Here is a 22,574-nt window from a genome sequence, read left to right as displayed (position 1 = left end):
CTTCTCGTTGTGCAGCGTTTTCTGCCACACTTTTTCCTTCCCACAGACTTCCCACTGAGGTGCCTTGATATAGCACTCTGGGAACAGCCTATTCGTACAGAAATGTCTTTCTGTGTCTTACCCTCTTGCTTGAGGGTGTCAATAGTGGCCTTCTGGACAGCAGTCAGGTCGGCAGTCTTACCCATGATTGGGGTTTTGAGTGATGAACCAGGCTGGGAGTTTTAAAGGCCCCAGGAATCTTTTGCAGGTGTTTAGAGTTAACTTGTTGATTCAGATGATTAGGTTCAAAGCTCGTTTAGAGACCCTTTTAATGATATGCTAATTTTGTGAGATAGGAATTTTGGGTTTTCATGAGCTGTATGCCAAAATCATCCGTATTAAGACAATAAAAGACCTGAAATATTTCAGTTAGTGTGCAATGAATCTAAAATATATGAATGTTAAATTTTCATCATGACATTATGGAAAATAATTAACTTTATCACAATATGCTACTATTTTGAGAAGGACCTGTATTTAGTCTCACTATTGCAAAGCCAACCAACCTGATAAGAAAAAATGCATATGCTAATTTTTAATCCATTGTTAGCAAATTTGAACTCTGGCTGAGTTCAGAATATAAATGCCTGAGAAAAGATTGTGGTCTGGTTAAGCTATTAAATGGTCATTAAATTGAGCTTTTGTTGATTTTTTTGGGATGATATTCTCATGGTAAAGACAGATAAAAGCTGCACAATTAAACCAATCGTCAATTGCAGTTGCATGATCTGACATTAAACAATTAAGTAACATTCTGCCTTTAATTTAAGTACATTTATTCAGTGGAGGAAAAGTTCATACTCTATTAAATAATTGTTTTACAGGAAACATAATTGACACAATTTTTGGTACCCATAACAATTCCAGTAAATTAATTGTTACTGAAGCATTTGTTGAATTTGGGATTTATTTTTTAAAGCTCATCCGAGTTTGAAAGAAATTCTATTCAGTAATACATGGCTTTCTGTTTCTGGGGGTGTAAATACGACATGTGAGTGCGCCATTTCTCTCAGTGATGATGCACGCAAGGCTGGAAGAGGACCCATATTTATCTTATCACTACATACAGTAAGAAGGTTGATAAGAATGGTAAAACAACCACCAAATCACACTGGTAGAGAACTTGAGCAGAGAGTGGCATCTTGAAGTCCCAAAGTTTCCATATAGCGGCAGTTATACAGTATCTGAATACCAATGTTTTTTTGGTAGTCATGCCAGAAAAAAAGGTTTTCTATTCTACCATCACAAACGCTCCAATCACAATAAAGTTCCTGACACAGATGGGATGTTAAAGCCCACCACCATTATTGTCCCTGAGATGGTAACAAACCTGTAACCACTATGAGCTATAAAAGGTAATATGGGATTGCACAACAAGTATGATGTAGTAATATTGAAAAACCAATGACAGCAGTTGCAGCGGTAGAGTCCAGGTGTGTGTACATATCAGAACTACCAGATGATCCCCCAGTATCTGTCTGATCTGAAAAATACTTCGATCAGCAGGCTCTGATGGAGATAATAACATGATGAAGGTGGCACATGACATGTTTTCTTGTATTTATCCCTGACATACAATGAATGCTGCAAGTTGTCATTCGTGTATGTTTCTTTCACTATCCCCGGTGCATGTTCTGAAAGCACACACGGCCCATGATCTCTGCAACTTGAATGATGTAAAAGGACAAGGTTATTTGTATTGTGGAATTTTGATCTGAAAGGGGCTATAGATTGAGCTTTTTGAACAACACTCCAGGTGGATTTGTCATAAAACAAACAATGAACATGTGGAAGTAAACATCGTGTTTATCAAATGTGGTGGATGATCTGTAATGTTCTCATGAACTCTGATGTATTATGTGATTTGAAAAAAAGTTCTATGCCAATACACTAAAAATTGGTCATCACTGGGTTTTTCAACAGGATAATGACCCAAACCATATAGCAAAATTGCCACAGAAATGATTCACCAGACACCAGATTATTACTCTTCATTTAATATACCAGTCTTTAGACCTAAATCCAATAGAAACTATCTGAAGTGATAAGGCTTTTTAAGTCGCTTTATCACCTATGCAAATAAATGTTATAGAGGGGACAGTAAATGAAATACAAGTGGGTTAGCTGTTTTCACAGCCTGACATCCAATTTAATTGTTTTTGTAAGTTTTGGCTTATTATACCTGATTATGAAATAAACTATCATGCTGTAAGTCATTTTTTCAGCTCCAACAGCCTGAACACTGTGAGATGGATTAATTTAACGTCTTCTGATTTTTTATTTGTTAAACAAAAAATTAAACAGTTGAAGAATATATTTATTTGGTTTAATAAAGGACAAATAAGCCATTTATTCTAGCAATTTACAGCTACCTAACACACTAGTATCCTTAGTAACAGTGTATAAACACATACTTTATAGATTTGCTGCATATTTATTTGCATCTTCAAACCAAAAATGTTAAGTTGAACTATTTTGTATCAAAGCTCTTCAGGAAGTCACTGATATGCATACTTTCTATTAATATAAGTTATTTTTCACAAACCTCTTCAATGAAAGGCAGCTTTTATGTTTTCTGGCGAGTAAGATCGTGCCAAATTACCCAGTGCCTGAAATATTCTTTATCTAGCTCCAGACATGTGTTTTCAATGTTCTTTAAATATACTGCCCTTGCACACACACACACACACACACACACACACACACACACACACACACACACACACACACACACACACACACACACACACAAAGACACAGACACACAAACGCAGAAGGTCTAAAGCCAGATAGTTAAAAGAGAACCCCTCCCTTGTGCTCTCTGAGTCGGAGTTCAGTCTATCTTCATTTTATTTCTCACCATTTGGTGTCAGAAACAAGCTATTTATGATTAATTCCTTTGCAAACACTTTCTTTCTTAAAGTATGCATTACTTAAAAATCTGTAAATAATGAAAATAATTTCACAAGGAATTAGAAAAATTGTCTACTGAAGCTTTATCTAAAGGTCACAAATAATTCTTGGAACATAAAATTCAAGGAAAACATTTTGTGTCACTGACGTAATCCACAATTTCCATAAAGAAAGATAATAAACATCATTTATCCAAGAAGCATGAATGGAGTATCTGAATTTCCCCTGAAAGGACAAATGTTCTCAGAGAGCTTCGTGTGAACTCAAAACGTTGTGGTCAGTAAGCCACTCTTGCTGTGTCTCTGTGGCCTGGCTGCAACCCTGCATGGGTTTACCCACACATGCACACACGCAGCCTCTGCAGGCTTATAAACCCGGGTTGTGTTGTTTCCAGCAGCAGTAATATTTTACGAGGGCTTGGTAAGAGAAATACAGGCTGCTCAGGTCACGACATGAGGGTACCAAGTGTGTCTGCATCTGAGAGCTATGTGGATTTTTTTTTCCTTAAAATGCCAAGTTACAATACTGTGCAAATGTTTTAAATAAGCTGCATTCTCTAGGTATTTTGTTGTCAGGAATGAGAGACTTTGTCCTTTAAAGTTGTTTTGAAAAGTTATTCAGACCTTATGATGCAGATTCCTGTGTGCAGTATGTGAAAGTTATGTCTTTTTATCTTTTTTCCCCTCCAAATATTTATATGTTTATACGTCTGTACTCTTTAAGTGAAAGAAACCAAAGTCAAATTGCTTGTTTGTGCTCACAAACCTGGCCAATAAAGCAGATTGTGAGAAATAGGCAAAAACACACACAAGACTTGAGAGATGTGTCATCTTCTAGCCTAAAATGCTTTTATCAAAATTAGCTAAGAGCTACTAGTTAACTTATGATACATAAGGTCTCTTAGCTATAGACTCCTAGCTACATTAGCAATGATCTTAAATATAGCTTGCTAAATTACCACTTAGTCAAGTTATCTAAGAGCTAATAGCTAACTTACCATACATTAGACATGTTGGCTATAAGCTAATTCAGCTAAAAGCTTATAGTTAACTTACCATATATTAGACATGTTAGCAATTAGCTGATTAAGCTAAAATGTTATAGCTAACTTAAAATACATTAGATTTGGCAGATATCTAATGTTAAATGTTAAATCAGAACTCAGAGTCCATTCTCGTTGAACTCAACCAAAAAAGCTCACTAAAGTTGGATCCCCAATCGTAAACTCGGAACTTGCCAAGGAATCTGAATACAATCTGAACTAAACCTGAATTTAGTATCCAATACGGCATCTCACATATAAACTGGTTGAGAGTAGCCAGGATAAACAATAATAAAAACGTATGATTTGTTTAAACCAGCGCGGCGTATATTGATGTAAAATCTGTATTTGTAAACATATTACTTTTTGCGTTTTACCCAATAAATTTAAGAGAAACACATAATGATTAGCTTTTATTGCTAAATGTTGTGGTTGGCCACTGCAACATTTGGCAAATCCCACTGTTTTCCAACTTGCATCTACAATGCTCTCAACTCATGCCCAGCTTCTGAGACAAACACAGCATAATGGCTTGAATGGCTTATAGATAACTTGCCATACTTAGACATAACAGCTATGAGGTAATAGGAAGTTAACAATAGCCAACTAACCATCAATTAGAGATATTAGCTGTTAGGTCTTAGTCAAGACAGCCAAGACACGTTAGACACTGACAGCTATTCTTAGCATCATCATATCTCCACTAACAGCCAATCTGTAACTTACCATTTATTAGAAATGTTACTTGTCAGGTTAGCAGGGAGGTAAAAAGTCACCAACCACCTATTAGACGAGTTAGGTATTAGATCAAAGCAAACGAAAAGCTAATGGCTTTTTGGGAATCAACTTGTTGGGGCTAAAATACTTTTTTTATGTGTCTCAAACTGTGTTATCGTTAATATATTTTTAAAATGTATCAAAATGTGAACAATTTGAGTCTTTGCAACTTTGAAACTGCAAACAAAGTGTTCTTTGCTAAATTGTTTCTGCTGTGTTGACATAACAGTCTAATTTTGGAGCCTTTTAAAAAAAATAAAAATAAAAATAATCATTTGAAAATGGTCAGGTATTGAACTGAAAATGGGTGAAACTGCAGACAAAGTCCAAAGAAAAACTTTGAAAGTTCTAACCCTTGAGAGACGTTATTCAACATCATCTTAAATGGTTATAAGACACACTGGCTGCTTGGAAAGAAAATATAAAGAGATGAGGAATGATGCAAGATCCTTGCATATTACTCCATGTCAGATTTTAGACAAATGACAACCAATGTATTTAATAATGAGTGCAGTGTTTCAGGCTCGCAAATTGTCTTGCAGCCCATAGTTTTGATTGAACTGTTTTTAACAATGAAGGTTAAAACCTGTTCCAGACTCGTCTTTTGCATTTTTTTCCAGTCTTCTCAACGTTAGTCTGACTATGTTTAAAACCTTTATTAATCCAGGTGCTACACAGTTATATGGCTGAAAATACTCTGGTTTTCAAAGTCTGCTGGCTATATTTTGATGATAAGTCTGATCAGCTTTCAAGGGAGTCTTTTGAAGACTTGGAATTTTAGTTTACACACAAACCTAAAAACTATCATAAAATGTGATATGAACACACCCATCACATTAGAAAACATTTGAGCTGAGATTGAATACCAGATGACCTGGAAAAAAGAAATTAATCGCGAGCCAGTCAGTAGCAACTGCCAGCAGCAGCACTCTTTTAATGTCTAAAGTTCCAAGATGAGCAAAATATTAAAGGCTCCTTTTCAGAACTGCCAGGTTTTGCTCCTTCCTTTTTTTTGCTCTCTCTCTTTTAAGACTTGTTGTAAAAGTCAGAGCCAAAACCTGCTGGGTGCTTTTTGCAGAAAACACAAACATGGGTAAAAAGAATTGGGAAAAACAAAAGACGAGACCAGTCTCTCTCCCTCTGTGTGTGTGTGGGCGTGTGTGTGTGTGTGTGTGTGTGTGTGGGTGGGTGGGGGTGGGGGGGTGTGGGGGGGGGGGGGGGGGGTGTTATTTCCACTGTGTAGTTTGTTGCTCAGAGCATTATGTCAGAGGATCACAATCTAATGCATGCATCTGACCATCTGATATCTTTCCAGGGCCTGGCTGAGGCACTCAGTTCTTACCTTCAGATGTTTCACAACACCTTAAACTTTTTCAACATATTACCCTCAGGTATCCTGATTTTGAAAATGATTTAGTTTACATATTGCTTATAATGCTAAATCTTTGTAAGCATATCTAGAAATTTTGCTTTGCCTTGCCTTGAAATATAATTGTTTATCATTTCACCATTATCCTACCCTAGCTTAACATTTTCGTTAATGTCTTACTCCTTCACTCAAATTGAGAAAGTGAGGAACATTGAATTGTTCCACATCTATAGAGTATGTTTACCGTGTCCAAACATGGTATCTTGACCCAAATTTATAGGGGCCTTACCTCTTATAAAATGTTTTACAAAACGTAAAATTGTATTTTTACTTACCACTCTTTGGCGTCCACTCTTAGTTGAGTTTGTTCATAAACAATTTCTAGCCGGTTGTCTTTATATTTTTCTATCTTTTAGAGTTAAAAAGTTGTCGGAGAAACCCAAAATATTTACACATTAAATCAGAAATTCAAATAATAATACAATGACTTGCTGACATGCAGAAAAGAGGAATGCAGCAAAACTGAAAAACTGTTTTAGTAACACAAGGACATAAACAGTATCGGTTAGTTTGTACATCTCTCCTTTTTAGCCCTGCATGGTGAGTATGAGTGTCAGTGCTTCACAGTTTAGTACTTCTTGTATTTCTTCATGTTTCACATCAAAAAGACGTGTCCTGTCTAGCTGCTTGCTTTGCAGCTTAAATGAGTGAGACCTCTGCTGTTCAGATGCACACATTACTAGACAACTGTGAAAAGCAAACACTGTCACGTAGGTAGCTATAATAGATAATTATATCATTTATTGGTATTCTCATTTATGATAGTTTACAAAAAAATTCAAATATTCAAAAATCATTTTGGTAGTCTATGTTGGTAAGAAATGTGTCAATAGGGTGAATGTTTAAAGAAAGATTTTGCATTACAGTGTTTTTAGGATCTTTGTTGGTAAATCAATTTTCAGTTTCAAAATCCGTATCTCTGTTGTTACATGTCAGATCTTAAATGTACAGGAGTAAAAGAGTAAATCCTATTTTTTTTTAAACGTGTCTACTCTATGGAGAGCCGTTTCATTCAAAATTAAATAAATAAAGCCCAACAGATTTGCTTTCATGAGTGGAGTATTACAGCTAACGCTTTAAAGCTGTGCTTGATATTTATAAAAAGAAACTTTATTAAAAACTGCTTTGGGATTATTTCAGTTGTTACTGACACGGAGACAGAAATGAAAAAGAAAAAAAGAAGCACGAAAGAGATAAAGGGTGGGCAAAATGGAAAAAGGGTGAGAAGGAGAAAAGGTATAATTATTTATTTTTTGCTTTATCAAGTTAAATATATTTCCAGAGCCAGACCACAGCTCTTAAAATTGAATCGGAGAAGGTTCTCATTGTCCAACAGAATATCCCTACAGTTAGACTCCAGATAAAATCGCATCCGAGTGGGGCCTCCTTTGACCATCAGCACCGGTTCCCCCCAAGGCTGTGTTCTCTCTCCTCTGCTCTTCTCCCTGTACACCAACATCTGCACCTCCAGTCACCAGTCTGTCAAGCTTCTGAAGTTTGCGGACGACACCACCCTGATCGGACTCATCTCTGATGGTGACGAGTCCGCGTACAGATGGGAGGTGGACCATCTGTTGGACTGGTGCAGCCAGAACAACCTTGAGCTCAACGCTCTAAAGACAGTGGAGATTGTTGTGGACTTCAGGCAGAACCCACCCCACCTGCCCCCATCACCCTCTGTGACTCCACAATTGACACTGTGGAATCTTTCCACTTCCTGGGAACCATCATCTCCCAGGATCTCAAGTGGGAGCCAAACATCAGCTCCCTCATCAAGAAAGCCCAGCAGAGGATGTTCTTCCTGCGGCAGCTGAAGAAATTCAACCTGCCAAAGACTATGATGGTGCACTTCTACACAGCCATCATTGAGTCCATCCTCACCTCCTCCATCACCATCTGGTACGCCGCTGCTACAGCCAAGGATAAGGGCAGGCTGCAGCGTGTCATTCGGTCTGCTGAGAAGGTGATTGGCTGCAGTCTACTGTCGCTCCAGGAACTGTACACCTCCAGGACCCTGAAGCGGGCAGGGAAGATTCTGGCTGATCCCTCCCACCCCGGTCACAGACTCTTTGAGACTCTCCCCTCTGGCAGGAGGCTGCGGTCCATCCGGACCAAAACCTCACGCCACATGAACAGTTTTTTCCCATCTGCCACCAGCCTTGTTAACAAAGCCCGGAAACCACCCTGACACTCTCCCTTCCCCCCCACACACCCCTTTTTTTTTTTGCTGACAGGACACTTGTAACCTGCAACTCTATGCGTTACATTAACGCTCAGCTTGGTCTCCTGCTTTACTTGCACAATGATCACCTGCACTGTTGTATTGCTCTGGCATCCTATACTGCTCTACATTTACTCTCACTCACTTAAAACTCTGCACATATATTTATATTATATTGTAGATATGTTTATACTGTTTAATTTGTATTGTATTGCACCGACTACGCCAAAACAAATTCCTTGTATGTCCAAAAACGTACTTGGCAATAAAGCTTTTCTGCTTCTGCTTCTGATTCTTTGTACACAGCACCTCTCTGTCATAGCCTCAGCAATGGCAGCCACAGGTGTGTCGTCGCCGTGATGTTTGTCCCTGCTCGGATTCCATCGCACAGTTTTCCTCCCAATAACATCAGACTTCTGCTTTCTGAACTCCTGCACTGATTTGAATATATTAAAATTCATTAGCTCGTCGTATCCGCCGTGCCATTCACACAAGATTATCCGGATTTACTGAAAAGCGCCGCATCAAAAATCTGATTTACTTTCAACCGAGTTTGATGGAGTCGTTGGTAAGTTTAATTAGCCTACTTAGCTTCGGTAGCTACGCTAGCCAACTTCATATAAGTCGCAAATCGATGACCGAATATATTACAAGAAACCATGAACTTTTTCTATTAAAGGGGCGATGTGTGAATAGAGTAACAGTAAACAGAAATAAATGTTTGTTTCTCGTATAAAACTGTAATACGAATGTCAGTCGGCAAGTTCAAAGTGGGAACGTAAATGGCTTTAAGATAAATAAATCGAGCTGATCTGATAAATGCGCGAAACATTTACAGGAGGGTCCTGAGAGAGGATAATGATAAATCTGTTCCTAGCACTTTAATTGGTTCTCTCTGCAGTTTGTGAGCAGGAATGATTACGATCAAAGATGGAGGTGGGGACTAGCATGAATTCAGCAAATATGTACAATACCTTGAAAAAGTATTTATACCCTTATAACTTTTTAGCGTGTTACAAAGACACAATTGAATGTGTTTTAAATATGCGAATAAAGAATGCGGCAAATGTGGCAGCGTGTAATTAAGTCCCCTGTACCTCGACACCCCTAAATTAAGTCCACTGTATTCAGACATCACCTTCAGTCAGCCTTAGCATCACCCCGGAGCAAACCACACAATGCAACAATACAACATCCTGCTGTGGGGTAGCTTTTATTTGGTAGGGACAGGTAGGCTGGCCAGAATTGAGAAAACCTGTTAAACAATGAAACATGGAGATGGCAGAGATGCTGTGGGGATACTTTTCCTAATCAGGGTCAGGGAAAGTGGTTAGAAAATCAGGTAAAAAATGAAACATGGCAATGACAAAAATATGCTATGGGTATGCTTTGCTTTAGAAGGGACAGAGGAGGTGGTCAGAGGCTGCTTTCAACCAGATGATAACCCTAAACCTACAGCCAGAGCTCCAATGGGTTAGATGAAAGCATGTTCTCGTATTAGAATTGCCCAGTCAAAATGGAGAGACTTTGTGTTCACCGTCACTCTTTATCCAATCCGATTGAGCTTTAGCTATTTTGCAAGAAGAATGCGCACATATTTCAGCATCCAGATGTACTAAGGTGATAGACAAATACCCCAAAAGCCTTGCTTCTGTATTTGCATCAAAAAGTGCTGGCTGAATATAAATTCACGCCCATGTTTTCAGATTTTTAAAGGAATAAATATTTGAAAACCATGTAGAATTTTTTTTTTTTTTTTTACTTCACTCACTACTTTGTGTTGGTCTAGTACATCAAACTCCAACAAAATACGATTAATGTTGTAGTGGTAGTTTAAAAAAAAAGTTTTAAAAGTTTAATAGGTATGAAGTGACTGTCTTCATTTATATTATCTATTAAGCAGGTATTCAACAGACAAGAACCTGTAACCAAATAAACAAAAGAAGCATCAACACAGGACAGAGGACTCTCCTTTCTTTATGTAAGCTGATTTTATTCAGAAGAGACAACAAATGAGCTGTGAAGAAAATGTTCCTGAAGGGGCCTTTACTGTGCTGGAGCTCTGAGAGCATGAAGTAATGGAAAACCGAGAAGGAAGGTGAGCACGCAGGGACACAGGAAGCACATCATGATAATCAGTTTCCACTAGAAAACCACTCAATCCAAAAGCACTGTTTTTTTTATCTAGTGAAAGATCAGATGGATTAATCAGTCACTCTGTTAAGCTTCAGTTTCAATCTTATAGAGTCACTTTTAATGAAGTTTGTGTATTATTATTATTATCACTTAACAGCTTAAGCCAGCTTTCTATATTTTGGCCTAAAATCTTAAGACAAATATACACAATTTAACAAAATTATATGAGACATTTGGCAGTTTTCCATAATAGATCCAAATTCTGAAATAATAAATATTAAAAAGCATAAATAAAATGCTGACAAAATGGTTTGTTTATGGGGACGAAATGGCCAACATATTTTCATATACAGGGGTGAATTCACCTGAAGCTGTTTTGTTTTTGTTATATCTTGGCATGTGTGTCCTTAAAGAAATCTGAGGACCCGGGCCTAAAATGCTATCTTCAACAGATTATCAGTTGATACAATTAAAATGGATTTCTTTAATAAAATGATCCCTGATATACTGTGATCTGTTTCCTATTTCTTTTTGTAAAAGTAAGTACACCGATTCAGCTAGTAAAATCTCTGACATTTTATTTTAAACAGGAAAATTCGGCGAGCTTTTGCTCGGTGCGAGTTTAAAAGAACACAAAACATCGAGCTTCTTTTCAGCAATAGATAATGAAGATGGCTTGGTGTTTTTTTTTGCTATAGTACTGTACATACGACATAGTATAGTAGAAGAAAGATTTACTAATTTCTCCTTCACATGATTGTGTTTAATGTTTTTATGCCTACAGACCTGCAGATGAGAGAGTCGTCCAGGCTCCAGACAGAGGACTCCTCCATGTCTGGCCTTCAGGGGGAGGAACCGAGCAGCTCTTCTCGGAGACAGTGTTGTTGTCCAGACCCGTAGTGCAGGTCTCCCTGGGAGAACATCATGGCGTTCTCTTGGCACAGGGTGTGTTTTTAAACTACAGTTGACTGATAGACAGTGAGAGACTCATCATGTAGTGCTGGCAAGAGATCATTGTTTGAATTTCTCATACATTTGTTGGTTTAGCATTAAAATAATGCTGTGCACATTTTTTTCTAAATTGTTGAAGTTATCTTGAGGAATCAAAATCTTTTGAAAATGGATAAGAGTGAGAATGCAGCCAATAAAGAAAAACTTTGAATAATCTTCAGAAAAGGCTAATGAAATACTGATTCAGACCACTCTAAAAGACACGAGAAATGAGGATATGTGTATTATTCAAAAATTCTCAAACATTATCCCTTCATCAATAAAGCAGGTAATAAAATTGAACATTGTGTTGCAGTGGTTGATCATATATTCTAAAATGAAATATTCTACTCCATTGGTGTTGTTTTCCAGGGGGTCAGGTATTTTCATTTGGGGAACTTTCATGGCGGGGTCTGAGCGTCCCGGTGTCTGCTCCGGTGCTGGAGGCCTCGCTGCTGGGGAGGACGGTGGTCTACGTGGCTGCTGGTGGCTTCCACTGTGGAGTGATAAGCGAGCAGGGCAGCGTTTACATGTGGGGGGAGAACACTGCAGGACAGTGTGGGCAGACTGAGAGGGCCTTTGTTACAAATATCACAGGTTTGTTGCATACCTGACTTGTTTCAATGTCATATGAAGATACGTTGCTTTAAGTAAATACCTATTATCTTTTTATGCCTCACTACTGTAGCAGATGTATATATTTGCTAAAACAATACATGCCGTGAGCGTCACGAAAGATGCAACATATACCCCACAGAGGTGTCCCTGCTGTGGAATTTACACTAGTAATACGCAAATGACCCCATATTAACGTAATGTATTCTGTCGGTGTGCTATGCAGACTGCATTAATGAAGATTCACTCACCTCGGCATGCTGAATGCTTGGAGTGGCTGACATGGCAGGGGACCTGGCCATATCTTCTCATTAATTCAAATAAAAATTATTTGAGCACTACTGTAGACTGCGGATAGGATATTGAACTTTCAGCCCAAGATGGTCAGGCGATCATTAAGTACTGCGGGGGGGAAAGGCAGTAACCATATGGCAAAAGTAACTTACCCTGTCCTGACACTGTAATACACTGTAAATACTCACACACTGTCCAAAACCAGGCCTCATCTTAGCAACACACATACTTTGTTTACATGACTGTTTTGTAAAATGCGCTTCTTTTCTTCACGTTGTACGTGGCGTGAAAAGAAACGGTATGGCAGCAGCTGCATAAGGAGAAGTGCAGGTTGATTATTTGCACATAATGATGCTGATGTTTTCCGTTTATTGAGATCATAATAAAATGAATGCTTCCCACTGACAGTTTCTGAGCCCAGCCCTGTTACCGTGGTGGACAGTGAGGTCGTTCCTCCTGTGGTTGTGCGGGTCGTGAGCCTCGCCTGTGGACGGGAGCACAGTCTGGCTCTGTCGGACCACAACGAGCTGTGGGCCTGGGGGAGTGGATGCCAGCTTGGCCTCGTCACCAATACCTTCCCTGTGTGGAAACCTCAGAAGGTATCTTCAAGGCTGAATACACATCAGCATCTGACGTATTTGATTTTATTAATCAGATTTGCATTGTTTGTTACAGGTTGAACATCTGGCAGGCAGACATGTGATTCAGGTAGTTTGGGAGATATATTTGCTGTCTTTGTGCTATAGAAAATACTTTTCTGTCTTTAGTGTTCTGTGTCTGTTTCATCCCTTTCAGGTGGCATGTGGTGCGTACCACAGCCTGGCACTTGTTTGCAGTTTACCCGCTCAGCACTTCAGCACTCAGAGTACCCCGAAAATGAGGAAACGGGACCGATCCCTTCAGTGCCCGGTGCCAGATCGGGAAGAACTGGTTACAGCCGAAGATGCTCACTACTGTCCGCTCGGAGTGGAGCTCTCGGAAGTCACGAGAAGTGAGGTAAATACTACATTGTTGTTTGCAGCGAGTAGGAAAAATGTGTAAAACTTCCTTTGCTTCGCATCAATAAATCAACACATTGCAACTACTTAAAGATACAGACGATTCGACCTATAACCAAGATACATTTAGGATATTTTAGACTTTAGGTAAAGAGTTTTTGGAATAAGTCTTCGGGGAGGTTGCAAATGTAATCCAATAAGTTTTTTTTAGCACCCTTTTAATTATAAAGCAGAAAACTGTAGTATTTCTTCATCTTCTTTACTGTCAATCCATTCATCTGTCCCTCCATCAATCTATCTGCCCGTCTGTCAGTCCACCCATCCATCCGTAGGTCACACTATCATCCATCCATCCGTTTGTACGTTCATCTGTGTGTCCATTCATTCATCTGTCTATAAGTCCATCAATTTATGGGCCTGTCAGTCTGTTTATACGTTGAAATGCCCATTCGTCTTCCATCTATCTGTTTTTATATCTGTTCATTCGTCCGTCCTTCTGTGCCTCTGTCAGTTAATCCATTCATCTGTTTATTAGTTTGACAATCTCTCCATCCCCTTGTCCATGTTTGTCAGGCCACTCGTTCATCCGTCTATCCCTCCGTTTGTCTTTCTATCAGTCCGCCAGTTCACCTGTCTATCCGTCGTCTGTCGATTCTTCCGTACAGTTTTGGTTTTATGAAACAAGATCTCAAAAGTTGACAGAGAAAGTCTGAAAAGTATAAAAGTTGTCTCTGCAAATGTGAACCCTGAACAATGAAACTTCAAATAGGCGGCTGTACTACACCAGTCACATTAAGTAGCAGAAGAAAACAATCAAAACAGCCAAGGCATTCCCAACCTTTCTGACTACGTTCATCAGTGACATTTGATTTTATAATTGGAAAATATGTGACATCCGTGGTACCCCACGCAAATCTACTTTTTAATACGGACGAAATGGCTTTTGTTTTTATGAGTCCTGGAACAGTTTAGAATTGTTTTTTGATATAGACGGGTCTTTTCTAAAAGCTAGTTAAAGTCATACATTTCTTGTATTTTTAGTGTAACAGACAGATTTGTGGCCTTACAATGCAGAAGAAATCACCTTCTGGACTCAAAATTGTAACACCTAAATATAACGGCCTACTGTGCCGGGGCTTCAGCATCTAACTTAACAATCTGCTGTCTGATATCTTGTGGTCTTTGTACTTCAGCAAATTTCGCCTCTTTTACTGCCATTTAGAGACCAGCAGCATATCCGGCTGAGGTGGTTTACAAGATATGGGTGTGACTCCATCTTCCTGTTTTACCCATGCAGAAACAGTGGTTTATCTTTTATTCAAAGCAGCAATTTTGGGATCTTCTTATCTTTTTTCCACTCTGTGTTTTTGCTCTTTGATGTGCATTCCAGACTTCTTCCAGAAGACGTGTTTCCAGACAGCGGCTCCATCCAGCTGGAATGTCATCTGGCAGCAGCCCCGTCTCCGGATCCAGTTTATCCTCGTATTCTGATGACAGCAGATCTAACCCTAAACAGTACAGTACCTTCTAAATAATCTGCTTGTTTTCCGTCTTTCAATAAAAAAAACAAAATCTCTGATAATATTTTTCCTTACGTCTTCATTTTCTTTTCTCTGAACCTTTAGAAGGAATTTCCCAGTTTGCAGCAGGCTTGAGCCTGAGGAAAACAGAACTGAATGTGTGTCGCAGACTGACGGAGGCCCAAAAGCAAACCGAGCCTTGGACTGGACCCCCAACAAGGACTCAGCGTTTTCCGACGAGCTGGAGCTTCAGAGTTTACTTGAGAAACTTTCTGGTGAGACCATAGTGTCGCAAAACACCGTGGCGACAGAAGATACCGACTCAGTGAGCAGCCAGACTGAATCAGGTTTGAATTCCTTTATTTACTTGTCATCAGATCTCATTTTCTTTCCCGCTGTGATCCGTGATGTTCCCCGTCTCTCTTTCTGTCCTTTCATCCAGATGACAGCTGCCTTTCTTCAACCCCCTCATCGGATCTGTTGACTTCCAGTTACAAAGATGATTCAACCTTTAAAAGACAGACAGACAAGTGAGATCAACTTCAGTTAAACATTCAGGGACAGAGATAGAGCTGGTTTGGCAGCACCGTTCATGCCTATGCAACAGTTAGCTGCTTATTTATGTGTTATGGTTTAATGTTTATTGACTGTCCAAAAGTCTAAAATATTTAGCAACGAATGCCCGCTGAAAACCATCCATGCTTTTAGTATCTGTCCGATTCCCACATGCGCTGTATCAACAGTCTGATCTTTGACCTCCTGTTCTGCAGCGGCAGGGCGTCTGGACCGCTCTCGTCTTCGCCAGTGTGCCTGGAAGAAGTTCGTCTTTGTCTGGAAAAGGAGAGGCAGGCACTGCTCAGCTCCAGTCTCACAAATATACACCAGAAGGGGAACGCAGCAACAAGCAGGAGGCTCTCCCTTCCAGGAACCCCCACCCATGGTAGGGTCGGACGGGTGTGAACGGATGGACTGTTTATTTGGGAGATTCGCTTATTTTCTTTAATGGAAGATTCAGATGAAGGGATAAATACCTAAACCCCCAATATTGAGCCAGGAAGCTACTGGTTTCAATTAACAGCTAAAACTTTGAAACTTTTTTTTGCAGTTGTTTGAGAAATGTAAAAGTAATGCACAAAATGCTAATTAGTCTGGTAATTAAGCTGTATTTAGTTTAGGTTGTGGTAGAACTTTGATCTTTTGATGGGACATAATTATGACTGCTATCTGTAGTTTTACTCTCCCATTTCAGTGTTTCTGACAGCACATCAACAAAGGCTGCAGAAGTGTGTTTTTATGCATTTTCTGTTACTCACGTTTGCTCCAGTAGGCCATTCTTCCAGTCAGACCAGTCTATAAAATAAGAATCCCACTGTGCACAGACTTACAGATTATAATAAAAGTTTTTATCGTGACAAGATACGAAGTCCGCCTTCTTCAAGACAATTACAGGAAAACCCGTCAAAGAGGAGAACAACATTTAGTTTAAATTAGTCTCTTATTTTGTATAAACCAAAAGAAGTCAGTTCCAGGTTTAAAGTCTCTTTAGTTCATATATCTGCTGGCAAACAAGGAGGATAATTCGTAAAGATGAACCAGGATTGGCAGACACAGCAGATTAACTTCCCATTTATTGGGTTTCCAGAGGTTTCGGGAACTTAGAAATGAAAGTCTGACTACACCCTCAGTTGTCTTAGCTTCTCTCAGCAGCAACCTCAGGCTCTTCTATAGTTTTTGGCTGGTTTTTGATCAGGTCACTAATTCGCCATGGTATATTCATACCAAATCAACTTGTTAGGCTGTTTTCTTGCGTAATTCCTTGAAGATGATGAGACCCAAGTAGAACTAAAACCTAATTGCAAATGACAATTTAAGGGCTGCCTTCTGGTAAACATTGTTTACAACATTGTTAATTGTCCAGGCCAGCTTCTTTCAGTGCAGATTTGCAGATCCTTGGATGTGGGTTTAGATCGATCTCATTGTCACCTTCCACCATGAGAGAGAGAAAGAATGATTGTCATACTGTCTTTGTTGGCCTCCCTAGAGTCCCAGGTCCTCCCTTATGTGCTCTTCTCTCCATCTCACCCCACAGTGTTTCTACAGGATTTATGTCTAGGGACTTTGATGGTCATTGAGGAGGCCTGATTTTTGTCTCTGTAGAGATTTCACCATGTTTGGGATTATTTCATTATTAAAAAACCCACTGATGATCTATTTGTTTTTCTGATAGATCCCTCTAGAGTTTTAGTTAAAATGTCTTTTTTTTATCAATGAAACCATGACAAGGTTTCCAGGTCTCCTGGAAAAAAAGCAGGCCCACAGCATCATAGATCCTACACCGTTTTTTATCAATGGTTTGAGGAGCTTTTCCACATATTTGTCCTTAGTTTCAACGTTCCTTGTGTCTTTGGAAGAGAAACGGGATCAGAGCATCAGATATGCTCCACTGTGTTTACCCTTGGGCATGAGGTCCACTTAGAGCCTGAACAAATGTTGGAAATGTTTGTTTTTCTTTAAACACAGTTTGTTTCACACTGTTATGAGTCTATGTGTGTTTTTTCATGCAGGGTCTCCTCGGAGACGCCCCCATTGCGCCTGCGGGCCGCTCTCTGCTGATCAGACTCTTTCTGCAGGACCAGACGAGGCAGGAGACGGGCTGCCGTCTCTGGAGACAGAAGTCTGGAGCTGGGGCCGTGGATCTGAGGGGCAACTGGGACACGGAGACCAGCTCGCTAGGTTTTTATTATGGACCTTAAACACACTTGTCCTTATCCTTCTAAACTTACTTTCATGTCCACATTGGCGTTAATAAGCAGACATTCTCTCACAGCTGCTGCTATGTTTCTGTATGTCCAGGCTGCAGCCTTTATGCATCAAGTCTCTGACAGGCCAGGAAGTGATCAAAGTTGCTGCAGGGTCCCACCATTCGCTGGCTCTCACAGCACAGTGTCAGGTAACAAACCCAGCAGCACATACGCGTGGACACACATTCCTTCAGATTTTAACCCGCAGCCTCTCTCCGTGGTAGAAATATTACCTTATCATTGTTTATCCAAAATGTAACTTGAGTTTAAAATGATTTTTTTATTGGTTTCTTTGAACTTTTTTGAGCTGACAGATGTAAGGATTTGAAAAGTATACTTGTGTCCCGAAACAAAGATTTGAACAAAGAAATCAACCTTGTGTGTCGCAGGTCTATTCATGGGGAAGTAACATGTGTGGACAGCTTGGTCATGTCAACAGCCCCGTCACTGTACCTCATCTGGCAAAGGTTTGATTCCTCTCTATAAAATCATATTTATTTGGTGCTCTAATCCTTTATTTGGACAGTTCGTTTTCCAGAGTGGAATGATAACGTTTGAAAACATTAATTGGGTGCACAGGTTTGAGTTTATTGATTTTTGTTTTCACTCCACTGCCTTATCTGTAGGGGCTCAAATATACACATAATTAATGGATAATTATGTGTTAACAGATAAATGGATAAATGGCCCGTAGAAAGTTGTTTTAAAGCATAGTTGCCCGATTTTTAATAGGGTTTAGTTTGTGTTTCATTCTCCTGTGTCCAAGATTCAACCAGTTTAAAGGTTTCTCCTGTCTTCATTATTACACCCGCCAACCCAAACAGACCCTCACCATGATGCTGCCACCACTGTGCCTCCCAGTTGTAACAGTATTCTTACAAGTTTTTCTTTGACTCATCCAAACACTCTTCTTCTCTTTGTGGCCAAACGGCTAAATCTTCGTCCCATCTGGCTGTCAAACGTTTTGGACATTTTTATCAGGCTTACAGGTATCCATTTTGGAGCAGGAATCTGATCTAAATCCTAAAATGAAAGTTCATGCCAGGAAACCAACATGTTTAAATGGGCATTTCTGATAAGGTCTGTCAAACGTCCCGCCAGAATTATGCCAGTCCTGGCTGCTGGCTACAAAGAGCATGTGGTCAGGGATATTAAACCAAATATTAACCTAGGCGTATGTTTATATTTGAGCTTCTATGTGTAATTTTGACCCTGTGTGGATTAGAGAAACTTCACAATAAATAAAAACCTTTCACCTAGTTCTTTTTTTTTTTTTTTTTACTGAAGTTTTTTGTTGTATAATCGTTTAAATGATGTGATTCCTACCAATGAGAGAGAAAACGTGCATCCAGGACAAGCAAAAAAAAAAACCATCACTGCTCTGTGTTTTCTTGCGGCCGCCGTCTGATTCCTGCAGCTGTCAGACGGTCTTCGTGTTTGGGATGTGTCGGCCGGTCAGAGCCACTCCCTCCTCCTGGCGGACGGCGACTGCGTCCAGCCGGTCCTGCTGTACTGCGGGCAGCAGAGCGAGCCGCCGTCAGCGCTGAGCGAGGAAGTACAGAACCGAGGCTCGAGTCGGACCTCACATAACAGGGCGGAGAGCTACTCGGTCAGACCTACGCTGCTGCCCTTCTGCATTGAGGTTTGTGTATTAAACCTTGAGGAGGATTAAGGGTGGAGCATTTTTCTGACTGACTCACTTTGTGGAGGAATATAATGGGAAATTTGGAAGTCAGAAATAGCTGAGAAAACTAAAGAGCAATTAAAAAAAAATGTGGTGTTGAATACAGAAATCAAACATCCATTCAGTGTTATCTGTGTATTAATAAAATTAAGTTAAGGCGCTGTTTTCTCATCCAATGTGCAAAGCTAAGATGTACCTTAACAATGTCTTAGTTGTAATAAATAAGGAGTTCCTTTATCCTTTAACTTCTCCGGCCATGCTTAAAAAGACCTGGTTCTAACGTTTTTGAATCTTCAGTCAAGCCTGTTCTGTTTCTCTTTTTTCTTCATTTTTCTCTAATAAATAATGATGGTGTGGAAAACCTGGTATCAAAAAGGGGTTTCCTCCTTTTTATCATGTCTGCATATCCCGTCATGCATCTGCATTCATAACCTAATCACTGCCATTTGTTCTGTGAATTTGTGCAGATGAATTACATCAGCAGCGTGTACGGCAGCGGTCGGATGTGCGCAGCGCTGACGGACCGTAACATGATGGGTTTTATCGCAGCCATCCACGAGCTGGCCTCCAGAGAGAGACGCTTCTGCTGCTGGATGAGCGACGTCAGGAAGGTCCTCCTCACTCCGCTGCGCACAAAGGGTGAGAACCACCTTGACGCTTTAATCGGAGATCAGACTTGTCTGAGACGGACTGGTTTTTACGCATTCACATGTGATTTCTCTCCTACAGAGAGTACGTGTCAGATGTTGGGTGAGCTGTGCACCCATCTCTTCTTTGCTCTCTGTGAGAGTTTTATTCACCTGAGCAAGCTGGTTAGTCGTCACGCCGCATCACTCAGCTACTTCCTGCAAAACGCGCAGAGCCGTGATGTAACTTCCTTTCCCCTGCTGACGCACAGCGAACGCTTCCTGGAGACCTATAGAAAGTAAGGGTTTTATCTTGGCTGCTGTAATGTCTGACAGCATGGAGGTGTTACTGAAGAATTACAGTTCCTTTGGCTTTCTATTTAATGTTCATATAGTTGCTGATCATGCACGGATTAATAAATAAAAGCAGGATGGGCTAAGAAAAAAATGTTAAGCTTTAAACCCCCACCCCCTCCACACTTATTTGCATCCTTGGTAAAGATGTTATTCCAGCAGCATAATAAAGCTGAAAATTTGGGGGAAAGTTAAACCCTTAATTTAAATTCTTTTTTTCAGTAAAAATCTAATCTTAAGAAAAATGTTTAACAAATCACTGGTGTCACACACATTGGGAAAATTCCTATAAAATGTACTGAAGTATGTTTTTAATTAATACTTTCATTTTCGAAGGAGATACAAGAAGCGTTTTATCCTTTAATCCCTGACCTTTTATTTCCTCATGGCATTAATATAAAGCAGTGGCCTATTTCTCTTAGACACTCTTCAAAATGGGAAATACGTGAGAAAATTCAAGTAAAGCCGATGGGTATTGAACTTCATAGCTTAGAAAATGAGTCCAAGGAAATAGCTCCTCAGTAAAGGTTTCCCATATCTACCTTCAGAGCGAGGATTTAAACATTTCCAACAGCTGGAGCTGTGTCACACCAGGCTGGACGAGGACCCGTGTTTTCCTGAATATGGACCTCATGCCCACTGTTGGTGGCATGGTTGAGGATGTGTGTTGCTTTGGGCCTGTTTCTGATCCAGAACCCTCGGGAACCTCGTTTGAGCACATGGTGTCATGAACGCTTTGGAATACCATTAGATCAGTGGGTGTTTCTGCAGGAAAAGGTTCGGGGTGAGCTGAGGAGAAGATCGTCCAGGGCTCTGGATGACCTGGAAAGATTGTTCTAGTAAAAATGTTCAGAGATCCCTCTCTTTGTTCGCTCCAAACTTGTGAATCCGTCCTCTTGGCAAAAGGTGATTTTACAAAGTAATAACAGTAGGGGTACCAAGGCGGTTATTTTTGTAAAAAAAAAAAAAAGAAAAGAAAAATGAAATCTTAACATGGTATTTTCAGAGGGATTAGGATTTGACACATCTTTATCCAGGCTGCCAATAAGTGAAAATACATCAAACTGTGTCCCTGACTTTGCTCTGTTTTCTTTGATCTGTTTTGGTAATCAACATGAAATCTGCCTGTCTGTGTTTGTCTTCAGGTATTGTTCTGCAGTTGGTGACTTTCAAGTTATGGGTGGATTCCAGTCACTTCATAAACTCTCACTGTAGGCTGTTTTATTTTAACTATGCTCATGGGAGGAGTCCAGCTTCCTCTGCTTGCCTTGCAAAAAACACACACTCTGCCCTTTCGTACTATTAAGGAATCCAACAGCAGGATCTTCTCTTTGTTTAACCAGAACTGACTGAAAAATATTTTCTGTTGATTGTTTTTGACACTATTAAAACATGAAGTTCTGAGAGAGTGAATGTCTGCCTGTATCTACCTCCCTGCAGGGAGTGCTTTGGCAGTCAGCAGGCTGTCATCTCCCAGCTGAGTGGATCAGACCAGTCTGTCAGTGGGAAGCTTGATCTGGTTTCAATGTTCTACCAGCCTCTGCAGCAGCTCCACCATTACAACAGAGTCCTGCTCAAAATGGCAGCATGCTATGACGTGGTGAGCACAGATCCTTCAGCTCTTTCAGTTTTATTTGGATGATTCAGTAGCTGCAGATTTATTGCAGTATTCTCACTGAATTTACTCTTAAGGTATGTTCTTTTTTCTTTTCGTTCGCGCCACAGCTAACTCTGGAGTATCAGTCTCTGCAGCAGGGTTGTAGTCACTATGAAGCTCTCTCTTTGTCCCTCGTGAGGAAGAAGAAGGAGGCTGAAACCACACAGCTCTTCTGGAAAACTCATTCTGGCAAAACTACTGTGAGAACAGCGGCTTATCAGTGACCTCCCTGTTTTTTGGCCACTTTTGTTTGTCCACTTTCTTTTGGAAATATATTGTACTGCAGATATATTTCCAAAACACTTTTTTTAGGAGTTTAAACCTCAAAATTCATTGTGCTTAAACAGGTACTTCACTGCTCAGTAGGTCCACCGCAGGTAATTGTGGAAGCACAACTGTGATCATGTATATGTTCTATAGGTTAAAACATGCAGAGGAACATATATGTATTAACTCTTGTCATTTTTTTTTTGCACTG

At 39.9% G+C, this 22,574-nt stretch overlaps 1 protein-coding gene across 5 annotated transcripts in view; it reads left to right on the top strand.

Moving 5' to 3' along the window:
- Positions 1-8,759: 8,759 nt before the first annotated feature.
- Positions 8,760-22,574, top strand: part of LOC124871216 (alsin-like) — a 35,962-nt gene continuing 22,147 nt past the window's right edge. For 2 of the 5 annotated variants that reach the window (XM_047370340.1, XM_047370337.1), the window contains exons 1-20: positions 8,761-8,989; positions 10,322-10,519; positions 11,342-11,502; positions 11,920-12,144; positions 12,865-13,055; positions 13,132-13,164; positions 13,252-13,452; positions 14,845-14,969; positions 15,080-15,321; positions 15,417-15,504; positions 15,745-15,914; positions 17,539-17,707; positions 17,828-17,924; positions 18,165-18,242; positions 19,193-19,417; positions 19,927-20,098; positions 20,189-20,384; positions 21,585-21,650; positions 21,880-22,039; positions 22,165-22,296. In XM_047370340.1, the coding sequence (XP_047226296.1) occupies positions 10,500-10,519; positions 11,342-11,502; positions 11,920-12,144; positions 12,865-13,055; positions 13,132-13,164; positions 13,252-13,452; positions 14,845-14,969; positions 15,080-15,321; positions 15,417-15,504; positions 15,745-15,914; positions 17,539-17,707; positions 17,828-17,924; positions 18,165-18,242; positions 19,193-19,417; positions 19,927-20,098; positions 20,189-20,384; positions 21,585-21,650; positions 21,880-22,039; positions 22,165-22,296 (2,751 nt within the window). In that variant the 5' untranslated portion in view covers positions 8,761-8,989; positions 10,322-10,499. Of the gene's footprint in view, positions 8,990-10,321; positions 10,520-11,341; positions 11,503-11,919; positions 12,145-12,864; positions 13,056-13,131; positions 13,165-13,251; positions 13,453-14,844; positions 14,970-15,079; positions 15,322-15,416; positions 15,505-15,744; positions 15,915-17,538; positions 17,708-17,827; positions 17,925-18,164; positions 18,243-19,192; positions 19,418-19,926; positions 20,099-20,188; positions 20,385-21,584; positions 21,651-21,879; positions 22,040-22,164; positions 22,297-22,574 lie in introns of all 5 variants that reach the window. The other 3 variants (XM_047370339.1, XM_047370338.1, XM_047370341.1) reach the window with 3 other exon arrangements.

This window comes from Girardinichthys multiradiatus, chromosome 7 (genome assembly GCF_021462225.1).
Source record: "Girardinichthys multiradiatus isolate DD_20200921_A chromosome 7, DD_fGirMul_XY1, whole genome shotgun sequence".
NCBI lineage: Eukaryota > Metazoa > Chordata > Actinopteri > Cyprinodontiformes > Goodeidae > Girardinichthys > Girardinichthys multiradiatus.
This window is presented reverse-complemented; position numbering and strand designations above follow the sequence as displayed.